The 12253-nt window shown below is 37.1% G+C and overlaps 1 protein-coding gene across 7 annotated transcripts in view; it reads right to left on the bottom strand.

Moving 5' to 3' along the window:
• Positions 1–12253, bottom strand: part of atrx (ATRX chromatin remodeler) — a 245380-nt gene that overhangs the window by 32636 nt on the left and 200491 nt on the right. For all 7 annotated transcript variants that reach the window (XM_072595413.1, XM_072595410.1, XM_072595412.1 and 4 more), the window contains 3 exons: positions 7904–8012; positions 5939–6116; positions 1774–1968 (listed from right to left, as the gene is read on the bottom strand). In XM_072595413.1, coding sequence (XP_072451514.1) covers positions 1774–1968; positions 5939–6116; positions 7904–8012 — 482 coding nt within the window. The remainder of the gene's footprint in view (positions 1–1773; positions 1969–5938; positions 6117–7903; positions 8013–12253) is intronic.

Below are 12253 nucleotides of genomic sequence, written 5' to 3'. Positions count from 1 at the left end.
AATGACAGCATTTTGCCATCTTGATATCTGTTAAATATAATGTAGGTGGTCTAAACAAATCAAGACCGTGAAGGACAAAGTTAAATGAAGCACAACACCTAAGTCTTTGCAGTTTTCTTACAGTTTTGGTAAACCGAAGCACTCAAAACAATATTTGAAAATCTATTTTTAAAGCTCCAATTCAGGTAAACAAACTTTACCTGAAAGTGTATGCAAATCACTGTTGAATTGCTTTGCTAAGAATGCAATTTTTAAAAAAGCTCATTTTGTTCAAGGTCACATGACTGGGATACTCAAAATATTGCATACCCATTTATCAAAGCCATTTAAAAAAGTTCGTTTATGCTCATATGGAGAAATCCAGCCTTTAACCACCCCCTTCTATGCATGCTTGCCTGGTATCAATTACAACTGCTTAAACATTCCCTTCCTCCATCTCCTAACACAACCCAATTGGCACGCTTATTAAGTAGAGTTATTGTAAAACAATGTTCAGATTATGAGTGTGATCTTGCTTCATCTTCAAATTAATAGTTCATAGGTTCCAGCTGGAAAGGCACATTATAATTACAATTTCACTACCAATGACAAAGAAGCAAATATTCAAACTAACCAGTTTTCTAATCTCTAATCCTAAATTTAAATCATTGGTTGAGATAGCTGGTTAGTATGAGCACAATGATAATGTCCAATGGATCAATTTGAATTTGTTATAATTAAAAGGGGTCTACAGTTTTGAGGCCACCAGTTGCTCTATGTTGTCGAGAAATCATACAGAAACTATGTCTTGTCACTCAAACATTGCATTGTATCTTGTGTGTAACATTTTGTTTAGTGTAAAGACTGCCTTTATTGGCAGTCAATGGTAACATAACCAAAATATGAAAAGGATAGCAATTGAGCGGTATATTAATTTTTCCCCCCAACTTTTGTACCACCAAAAAAAACCAACCTTCAGCTATGAAATATTGCAAGTGGCACAGCTCCCAAAAGAAAGCATCTGCAAATAATAAACTCTCATCCATGTTCATCGTTCATCTATTTTTGCAGATTTAACCAACACTTCTATTATTTCCTGGTGCCTCACCTTCCCCCATCCATTATTTCCATCTCAGCATCTGTTCTCAATTCTCTCAGACTTTTACATTACTGACATTTCACTATTTTCAAATTTAATGCTTTTCACTTTTTATCTGCAATCATGTGTCCCCACACCCTTATCTAACACTGTAGTGCATCAATTTCGATCTTTCCATGACTTTTTTTCCTACATCCCTAAGCTTTATTCCAATTCTCTCCAATTCCAAGCCAAATCAATCTCTCTCTCTACCATTGCTTCCTCAATTTCCACCTTCTCCACTTAGTTTTACACTTATTTTTCCTCTTCTGTTTTGGCCACTTCACAATTTCTTCTCTCCTCCAATTCATCACTGGCCCCATTGTATCATTCATCCACTTTCCAACCTTCAACTGCCTGATCTCGCCTCATTTCTGTTCCTTTCCACCTTATCTTTCACCTCACCTTCCATCTTTACCATCAATTTCTCTTTCCTTTCTTGCTTTCAAATATAAAATGCTAAAATTTCCTGGAATTATACAGAAACTGGTCTTAAAAATGAACTGAACAGAGGGGTGGCGAGGGGGAGGGATCAAAATGAGACATCACTAATGCTATTTGGTCTAAATGGCATTGCAATTGCTAATTGAAATACATCCATTTGAGACTGCAACCAATCCAAAAAAAAAAATTATTGATAAGTATAAGTGGTAAACCTTAGGCAGCAGAGGAGTATCTCTCTTCTTCTTCTTTTCAGAATTTGGATCATCCAGTTGATCTGGCTCAAAAGTGTAGAGCTCAGTTAATTCATTCATTGTAAAGTGTCGCTCAATCTGTTGTTGGTCAACTACACGGAATGATAGTGACTGCTTTGTTACTTGACGATCATAAATCTTTTCCTCCATAGTTCCCTGTATTTGAAAACAATGTAATGTTAGAATTTGTGCTTTGCCAGATGTCACCTGCCAATCCTGTCCAATCACCCACCATAATGACCAATAATTAAATTTCACAGATCATCCTTAGTGAACAATAGACCAGTTTGTTCTCTCTGGATTTATATAAGATTTCCACTGGATAATTAACTTCTGAAGTGATGTGATTATATAACTTGAACAGCAGACCAAATTGTCAAATCAATTTAATCACTGGCACAGCAATTTATAGCAGTGAACATCAAGCCTAATTTGCTGAAATGATTCCAAATATCACCACTGAATAAGTTAAGTGTTAAGTAGAAAAATGCCAGTCAGCTGAATAACTTTGAATTTGTTTCTCTATACAAATATCAAAGGATAGACAAATGCTTTTTGGAGCAGTTGCTGTTACCCGATCTCTACTGGTTACAGTGGTATTCCTACCTATGGAGTCATGTCTTGCCTGTGAGCCAGTTGCAGCTAGTTCAAAAATCACAGCTGGCTGGCAGATCAGAACTGGGTAAATCTTATACCCTTAAAAGTCTTTGATAGAACAGTTATGCTTTCAGCAGTTAATCTGAGAGACAGCGATATTTAACTCAATAACATATTTCCTAATACATGGTACCAAAAGCTACAACAGCAAGATGTTTCAGATTAAGAATCAAACTTTTAAAATTACTGCATTCCCACAAAAGCTTTAGTAAATTGTTTTACCACAAAGTGTTGACAACCATAGGACATGATATAATCTTGTATTATCCCCTCAAGGAACAGAAACTATACAAGAACTGCACTAAAATTTATGAATTTTAATTTTACAAATCAAAGAATAACCAAACATTTTTCTGTTCCCATCAGCTTATTGAGTACTTAAACAACTAATACTGAAGGTATGAAACATTCAAAGGTTACTAAAACTCACTAAACAAGGAAAAGGTTTATATTTAGTTGACATTGAAGCAGTTTAGTTAAAAAAGTGATCCACATTTACATCAATTCAGTTCCTTTACTACATATGCTTCAGTACTCTGTTGGTTATTATTTGCTTATAATCTAAAGAGAATTACCCAAAAATCAACTGCAAAACTAGATTCCTAGCAACTATCTGAATTTAAAGGAACAAATTTAGAAAACTGAACTGACATATTTTGAATATTTTCTGCTTTTAAACTTTATTGATTTTTATTAACCATTACTAAATCTTGTTGCAAATATCAAAATATTTTAATCATATGAAGCTACACAAAATATTCCAGGGATGAAAAAAATGCATATTCCAAATATTACATTAACTTGAATTGCAAGGACAGGGGACTGTAGTCCTAAAGATTTGCATAATACTTTGAACTAAAGTCAGAAAGTTGGATTGCAGTTCACCCCCCACCTTTCACTGGGAGCTAAGAATGGACAACAAATTCTAGTCAATGCTCATATCCAATGAGAAAGCAAACCAAAATTATTACCCAAATCCATTAGTGAAATCACAATATTATATTCCCCTTTTTTAAAATTCATGTTTACTTGTACAGAATGAAAACTGCATTCTTTATTAGATCTTGGAAAAAAAGTGGAGGGAATGATTCAATGACACAATGTAAAATACATGAATTCGGAACATTCCACAAGACCATAAGACATAGAAGCAGAAGTATGTCATTCAGCTAGAGTCTGAATGAGATTATGGCAGATCTGATGATCTTTAGCTTTCTGACATTCATGGACGAAGACTCCAAAATCCTTGTTTCGTAGCTTCCTGCAGTCTCTCTCTCTCACTCAAATAATATTCAGATGCTCTATGCTTCATGCCAAAGTGAATAACCTCACACTTCCTGCATTACATTCCATCTGCCAAGTTTTTGCCCACTCACCTAACCTGCCTGCATCCCTTCTCAACACCTGGCCTTCCCATTTAAAATTGTATCATATGCAAACTTGCCAATTACACATTCACTTTTCTCATCCGTGCTATTAATATATATTGTAAATAATGTGGCCATGGCACTGATCCTTGTAGCACACCACTAGTTAGCAGGTTGCTGTTCTGAAAATGCCCCCTTTTCTATTAGTTAGCCAATTCTCTATCGATACTAATATATTATCTCTAATACCATTAGCTCTCAACATATTAAGTAACCTAACATGTGGTACCAAATGAAAAGCCTTCTGAAAATCCAGATACATTACATCCAATATTTTCCTTTTAACTATACTGCTTGTTACCTCCTCAAAGAATTCTCATAAATTTGTCAGGTATAATTTCCACTTCATGAAGCCATGCCCACTCTGTTTGTTTCCAATACACATTTTTAAATGCTTTGTTGACTATTATATTTTTTATAATAACATTTGTTATTGGAAAATGTTAAGTTCTTTGCCTCCTTCCCTTTTCAAAAAAGGTGCAATCTTCGACAACTTCCCAATCTTCTGGGACTTCTCCAGAATCTAAGAATTTCAGAACATTACTACCTGTGTACCCACTATCTCTGTAGCTACTTAGTTCAGTAGCCTAGGATGTATCCTATCAGCTCCAGGATACTTATTGGCCTTCAGACACCTTAAGTTTCCCCAAGTACTTTTTCTACAGTAACTATTGTATTTAGTTCCTCTTTTCCTTTTGCCTCTTAAATATTCAATAAGTTTGGATGACATTAGTGTCTTGCGTTGTGAAGACTGCTGCAAAATATTTATTCAACTCCTCTGTCATTTCCTGGTTCCCATAATGTGGAGGTGCCAGTGTTGGACTGGGATGGACCAAGTTAAAAATCACACAATACCAGGTTATCATCCAACAGGTTTATTTGGAAGCACTAGTTTTTGTCACGAAGCAGCAGTGCTCTGAAAGTTTGTACTTCCAAATAAACCTGTTGCAGTATAACTTTGCGTTTCCTAGTTCCCCATTATTTCCCCAGCCTCATTCTCTAAGAAGCCTATGCTCACTTTGGCTTCTCTCTTCATATATAATATATATATATATTTAATGTAGCTCTTGCTATCTTGATATTATTTGCAAGTGACCCTCAGTTTATATTCACCCTCTTTTTTTTTTCTGGTCATTTTTGGTGTCTTTGCCAATCCCTTTTCTTATGACCAATTTTGGCCCCAATGTATGATTTTATTCTTTCAATTTGATGCTATCCTTAATCCCAAGGCTCACCATAGTTGGTTTATCCCATCCTGGAGCCCTTCTTCCTCACTGGAATACATGTCTTTGCTGTGAGCCATGAACAATTTTCTGGAACGTGTGCCATTCTCTCTCAACAGTCTTTGTTTCTGAACTCCTTTCTGAATCCAATGCAGCTAGCTCTGCCTTCATTCCTTTGTAATTACTCTTCTTTAAAACTTAGTACAGTTGCTTCTTACCATAGTTCTTTCTTTTCAAACCAAATACTAAATTCAAACAGGTTACGAATATTATTTCCATTTTCAGAGGAAGTCATGGTATCAGAAATGGAGGAAAACTTTAAACATTCAATGAAAAATGTGAAAATATTTAGAACTGTTCATTTTAAACTTCAAAACTGTTAAATGTTTGTGCATATGTTAGACAGGGCAAACAAAATGAAGATATTTTGTTATCACCAAAAAGAAATCTGCATCCACAGCTTTTGTGAAAAGGTAAACCAGAAGGCAAGATAAAAAAAATTTACTTCCATTCATCCATGTTTGATACATTGCGTAAGCAAAAAGGAACAACAATCAAGTGTTTTCATAGAAATTCAAGTGGAGAACATTTGTACTTCAGATAGCTTCACATCAATCTTACATATTAAATTTTTAAAAAAGGCAGAAAAAGAGCACGTATTGCATTTCAACTTTTAGTTTTTACAAAATAAGGATTGGCGAAATTTTCAAAATGGCTAGATAACTTAGCCTCTTACTTTCCCTTGAGAATTTGTGTGCTAGCATTTAAAAAAAACGCAGACATATATCTTCCAGATACAAAAGGAAGTCATCATTTTACCTGAGCCAAGAACCTGTAGACAAAGACTGGCTTCATCTGTCCAAAGCGGTAAACACGAAAGATGCTCTGGATGTCATAGGAAGGATTCCAAGAGGCATCAAAAATAATAACACGGTTGGCAGCGACCAGATTAATCCCCAGCGATCCTGCTTTGGTGGAAATAATGAACAGACGGCCTCTGTAAAGAACAAATGTCAACAATCAATAAAATTCAAGACATTAAAATTTGTAATAAAGCCAAAAATAAGGCAAACTTTTTGCATTGCTTTCACCAGGACAGTGGTTCTATTTCTTCCCCATAGTACAGTTTTGGTTGTTGTAACTTTAGAAAATTGCACTACGAAGATGGTTGAATGGATTTTGCTCAAGTTATGTCCTTAGCAAACCATACAGACTTCAAAATCTGGGCCACTGGTTAAGTTTCCAAAACTTGTTATAAAATATACTGAAAAATAGAGTACCTGTACCTGCACACATGCAGCAAATGTGGAAATCAGCAAGCTGCTAAACTGAAATTTCAGTGAGAAATTAAGCTTTCTACTATGGGAAAGTAGAGTGAATTTTGAATATTTATCCATTAGAAAGCACTGAATATATTTTAAGTTTTTAGGGCTGTCCACTCAAGTGCAAGTAAAATTTTTGACGGCATACCAGGTCTTCAATACTGCCAACTAATCAATCAGGCACTGAAATTAATTTTACAAAAGTAGAATCTTATTCCAGAGTTTACTCATCATTGGGGATTTAAAAATGCAAGAAAATATAGTTTTTAAACATTTAATGTCCAGTTAATCCTTTACATCAAATTAAATATTCAAACTAAGATTTTTAAATAGGTTCTGCATTCAGAATTCAACCTACCATTTATTCACTGCTTACTGTAAAATGTGGGCAATTTGCTGCTGTGTGCAGAGTTGTTTGGAATTTTTTATATGGTACATCTTGGAAACGTAATACCCTGTAAATCCGTAGAACTGTCCAGGCTAAACATGTTGGCCCAGACCCCTCAGTTATGTGCCATTGATTGTGAAACTCAACCTCTCCTGTAAATGGCAATAGGGACTTACATTTCTAGCTGTAGCTGGCATCCAGAACCAAACTGGTTGGAGTGGCCCAGTGGCAAATAGTCAATGAAGCCAATCCCCCTTGGATGTCAAAAGCTAAAGTCACACTTCTTGTTGTCTGTCTCTATTTTTTTTTAAAAACTTGATGTGTTTGTAACTATAGCCCCCTGACATCATCTCCTCCAATTTATGAAGTGTTGATTCCAGTGTAACAGACATGGGTGAACAAAGCCAGAGGTGTTAAAGAGAACTGAGGAAAAGTCAAGAGAAGAGGAACTGGTGGTGCCAAATTAACACTTTATTGATATAAATACCTAAACACTTTAGCTGGCTCTATACCTGCTAGGAGTAGCACTTTAAAAAAAATCCACAAAAATTGATGAAAGAACTAGGCAACCAGCCCTAGTCATGCATGGCAGATCCCTGAGGAAACATCAGCACTGGTTCATTTACGTGCAACATAACTTCCAGATTGGATTGTAAGTGGGACTCCATAGAAGCCCTCAATAACGGTGAGCCTCTTAGTATTTGCTAGTTTGAGACCACAAGATCTCAGCCATTATAAACACAGCTATTTATCTAAAATATACCGACAAGCTCAATGTTGCAACAAATCTAAAATTCAATGCATGCTAACTTCATATCTGCATTGCACAGGTTGAGTTTTCTGCAGCACCTTTGAATTAGTATGAGAATTAGCTAAAAACTGGGCATTTTCCAACCAGTTCAAATCATGCTCAAATGTATCACTATCCTAATCATCAGTTATTATAACCTGCCCCATTACTTTAGAGAACTAAAGTTTTCCCCTTTTCTATGTCATAGCGAATTTAGGTCAGTTCTGGGATTTCAGATTTTTTAAAAATAGCAAACACTTCATAACTATTTTAGTGTAAATTACCTGATATTACTCTCGTCATTGAATTCTTCAGCCCATTTTTTTCTTGTCTGCGCACTTGTAGAGCCATCCATTCGATAGTAATCTAAATTTCTGTACCATTTCCCACTACCTGCAATTTGAAATACTCATTTGTAAATGAACAATCTTTCGATAAAGGAATACATTGATAAAATTAAAATGCACTGGTTCTTCAAGAATCAAATTATCCAGAAATCCAGGTGAAATGGCAATCCAGGTGAAGTAGTGATCCAGGGATAGAATAATAGCACAATTGTTGCATTGTTATTCATCCTTGTGGAGTGGTAAACATCAGCGCTCGAGTGTGCAAATGGGGGAAAAGGGGGGCGGAGTCTAAAAAAGCTTGTCAGCAGTCACAGGCACTTTCAATTACAGTTGCTGTATTCGAACAATCAGGCAAAAGGACCTGGGTGATATGTTAAAAAAAAATCTCAATTGGGTTTACACTACCATTCAAGCTATAGATTTACCAAAGAAAACAAATTCTGACACCTGTCAAATTATATTTTCATTTTAAAGCAAGGGAGACTAGCAATTAGTAGTGCTGCTGTAACTACAGAATGCATTCATAAATATTCTTTGGAACATGAAAATAAAAAAGGGCAAAAAATAGCCCTAAACATTTAGGAAGCAATAATTGGCCACAACAGAATATGGAAATCTACAGAAAAAACACATGAAAATTTTGGCATCTAGCATGTGCAGAAAAAGAGAGTAAATATGGAATGTGCGTTATTTGAACAGCCAAAAATACAACAGGTTGAACAAGTGAAAGGGAGTACGCTAGAAAGAAAAACTAAAGGTGGTTTGTGTTTTAGATGGAGAGCAGGAGGGATCAAAATATAGAAGGAAGTTTTTATAGTGCAAGGTCAAAGGGAATATATGGGATATAAAGGAAATTTTAAAAAACGTTTGCAGAGATGTTATAAATGACAGAAGCAAATCAAGTAAATGAGACACAAAAAAAAACAATCCAATGCAGTGAGAGAAGCACCATAAGATGGGGACAAAGGCTCCAATCTAAAATTGCTCAACTTGTGAGCAATTTTTGAAAGATTTCTAGCTCAGGTTGCAAGTTTGCTCACTGAGCTGGAAGGTTTGTTTTCAGATATTTAGTCACCGTACCAGGTAACATAATCAGTGAGCCTCCAGTGAAATGCTGGTGTTATGTTCTGCTTTCTACTTATGCGTTTTGGTTTCTCGATGCAGGTGATATAATTTCCAGTTCTTTTTCTCGGGATGATAGATGGGGTCCAATCGATGTGCTTATTGATGGAGTTCTGGTGAGAATGCCAGGCCTCTAGGAATTCCTGTGTGTGTCTTTGGTTAGCTTGTCCTATGATGGATGAGGTGTCCCTGTCAAAGTCACAGGTGAGGAAGGACACCACCTTGACTAGGATCTATCTTCGGACAAGCTAAACAGAGACACGCACAGAAATTCCTGGAGGCCTGGCATTCTAACCAGAACTCTATCTACCATTCTGAGAAAAAGAACCAGAAATGATATCACCCACCTTTAGAAACCAAGACACAAATAGAAAGTGAGAAAATACCAGCACTTCATTGGAGACTCACTGATGATGCTACCAGTATGATGACGAAACATCTGAAAACAAACCTTCCAGGTCAGCGAGCAAACTTACAACCTGCTGAAGCCCAGATGTCTGAAATGGGACCAGTTGAAAGATGAGGTGCTGCTCCTTTAGTTGACCTTCAGTGGAACATTACAGGAGCCAAGGACAGCAAAATGGAAAATTGAAGTGACATAGCAGGACCTTGGGGTTATGATAATGGGCTGAACATAAGTGTTCTGCAAAGTTGTCACTCAGCCTGTGTTTGGTCTCTCACTGTTGAAGAGGCTACACCCTCAGCAGAAAATACAATATTGTAACAATAAGTGCAAAGATGCACAAAATAAATCACAACTGCACTTGGAAGGTGCGTTACAGTGAGAAGGCAGAAGGTACAAGAGCAGGTTAAATCTCCTGCAATCCAAATGAAAAAGGTGCTCTCAGAAAAGGTTGGGTTGCTGAGGGTGAACATTAGGAGACCAGAGTACACCAAAGGGAACCCTGTTCAAATGTTGAAAATGGACCGAAGGGAAACATTGCTTGGTGGTGGAAGTGATGTAAGAACATCAGTTCACAGCATGTTTTGAGAAGGTTTGTAGCTCCGGGGGAGGGGGGTGGGGGGCTGAGATTCTGGTTGTAGGTTTGCTCGCTGAGCTGGAAGATTCAGTTCCAGACATTTCGTCACCCTACAAGGTAACATCTTCAGTGGGCCTCTGGCAAAGCACTGCCGGTAAGGCCTGCTTTCTATTTATATGTTTGGGTTTCTTTGGGCTGGTGATATCATTTCTTGTTCTTTTTCACAGGGGTGGTAGATGGGGTCTAACTCAATGTGTTTGTTGACTGATCTATCAGCAAAGAGTTAGACTCCATCTACCACCCCTGTGAAAAACAGGAAGTGACTTCACCACAGGAAATGACATCACCAACTCAAAGAAACCCAAAGATTTAAATAGAAAGCAGGACTTACCAGCAGTGCTTCACCTGAGGCCCACTGAAGATGTTATCTAGTAGGCTGACAAAATGTCTGGAAATGAATCTTCCAGCTCAGTGAGCAAACCTACATCCAGAACATCAGTTCAATATTGAGATGGGTGGGGTAGAGAAAAAAAAAAGAGGACAAGAGGAAGGGAGAAACAACAGAGATAGATATGTTCTTGATTAGTAAGGGGATCAAAGGTTACAAGAAGAAACAGGAGCATGGAATTGAAAAATATAATCAGCCATGACCGAATGGTGGAGCAGACTTGACAGGCTGAATAGCCTAAGTCTACTCCTATACCGTATGGTCATATAATCGCGATGGGTCCGTGAGGGAGGGGGAAATACTAGGAGCTCTACCAGCCAGTGGGGAAAATCCTTGCTTACGGAGTAAGGAAGATGTCATGACAAGACCATAAAACAGATTGCAGTCGCCCTTATAGTAGGGAAGGTGTGAAAAATATGGTCAAGGGAGACATGAAAATACGTGGTATATTGGCTTATTACTTCCATTTTTAGAGAGGTTAAATACTCAAAGAGGAAAATAATTTGGATTAAAATTGCATGAGGGCAAGAATGGCAGAAGATGGATGTAAAGTCAATTGAATTTTCCAGGTCTGGTCAAAAGCAGGTGAAGGGAAGCAAAGATGAATTATGTGACAAGCCTGCCAGCCAACCTCGTGGAAAACTTGAAATCTTAATAGGAGCATGGATGAAGTATTAAATGAGTTCTTCACATTTGTCTTCACCAAAGGTAGATGGAACCTATGTCTTGATGACAGAGGAGAAAACTGACACAGAAAATGGGCTTAAAATTGCTATGGAAGAAGCGTTTTTAGACAGCTAGTACTTAAAAGTTGATAAGATAGCAGGACTGGATGAGACGCATCCAAGCTTATCGGGGGAAGTGAGAATGGAATTTGCAGAGGCAGCAGCTGTCCTCTTTCAGTCTTCTCTAGTCAAAGAAGAGGTACCAGAAAGGTTACAGCTCAATAAAGACAAGTAATAGCAATGTGGATGCAAAATTGGTTGAAGAGTAGGAAACAATAACAGACATTTACACTTCCTCTGGACATACTTTTTAAAAATTTGTCTTTACATCCCATATATTCCCTTTGGCCTTGCACTATAAAACCTTCCTTCTGTATTTTGATCCCTCCTGCCCTCCATCCATACACACACCTTCCCTTTTGTTTTTCTTTCTGGCCGGCTCTCTTGCACTTGTTCAATTGGTTACATTTTTGCCTTTTCCAGTAACACATTCTATGTTAACTCTTTCTTCTCCCCACGTTAGACACCACCTGATTATTTCATGTCATGTTTTTCTGTCGGTTTCTATATTCTGTTGTGACCAATTACTGCTAACTACTCTGGGCTATTTTTGCCCTTTTTTATTTTCTAGGTTTATATATACATTTATCAATGTATTCTGTAGTAGCAGCAGCACTACTAATTACTGGTCTCTCTTGCTTTAAAGTGAAGTATAATTTGACAGGTGCCAGCATAAAGGAAGGTTTGCAGTGGAGTTCCCACAGCTAGTATTGGGATCCTTACTTTTCCTGATATATACTTTAATCATCCAGATTCTATGCTTCGGGAATACTTTCAAAGCTTGCAGTGATATGAAACTTGGAAACATTGTAAACTGTAAAGGGAGAGTAAAACTTCAAAAAGGTATTGACCAGGTGGATAGATAGTAGATAAATTTCAACATTGAGCGAAAGGTGACACATTTGAGTAGGAAGTACACAAAGGCAATATAACATGAGAGGATATCATCCTA

The sequence above is a fragment of the Chiloscyllium punctatum genome, chromosome 25 (assembly GCF_047496795.1).
Source record: "Chiloscyllium punctatum isolate Juve2018m chromosome 25, sChiPun1.3, whole genome shotgun sequence".
NCBI lineage: Eukaryota > Metazoa > Chordata > Chondrichthyes > Orectolobiformes > Hemiscylliidae > Chiloscyllium > Chiloscyllium punctatum.
This window is presented reverse-complemented; position numbering and strand designations above follow the sequence as displayed.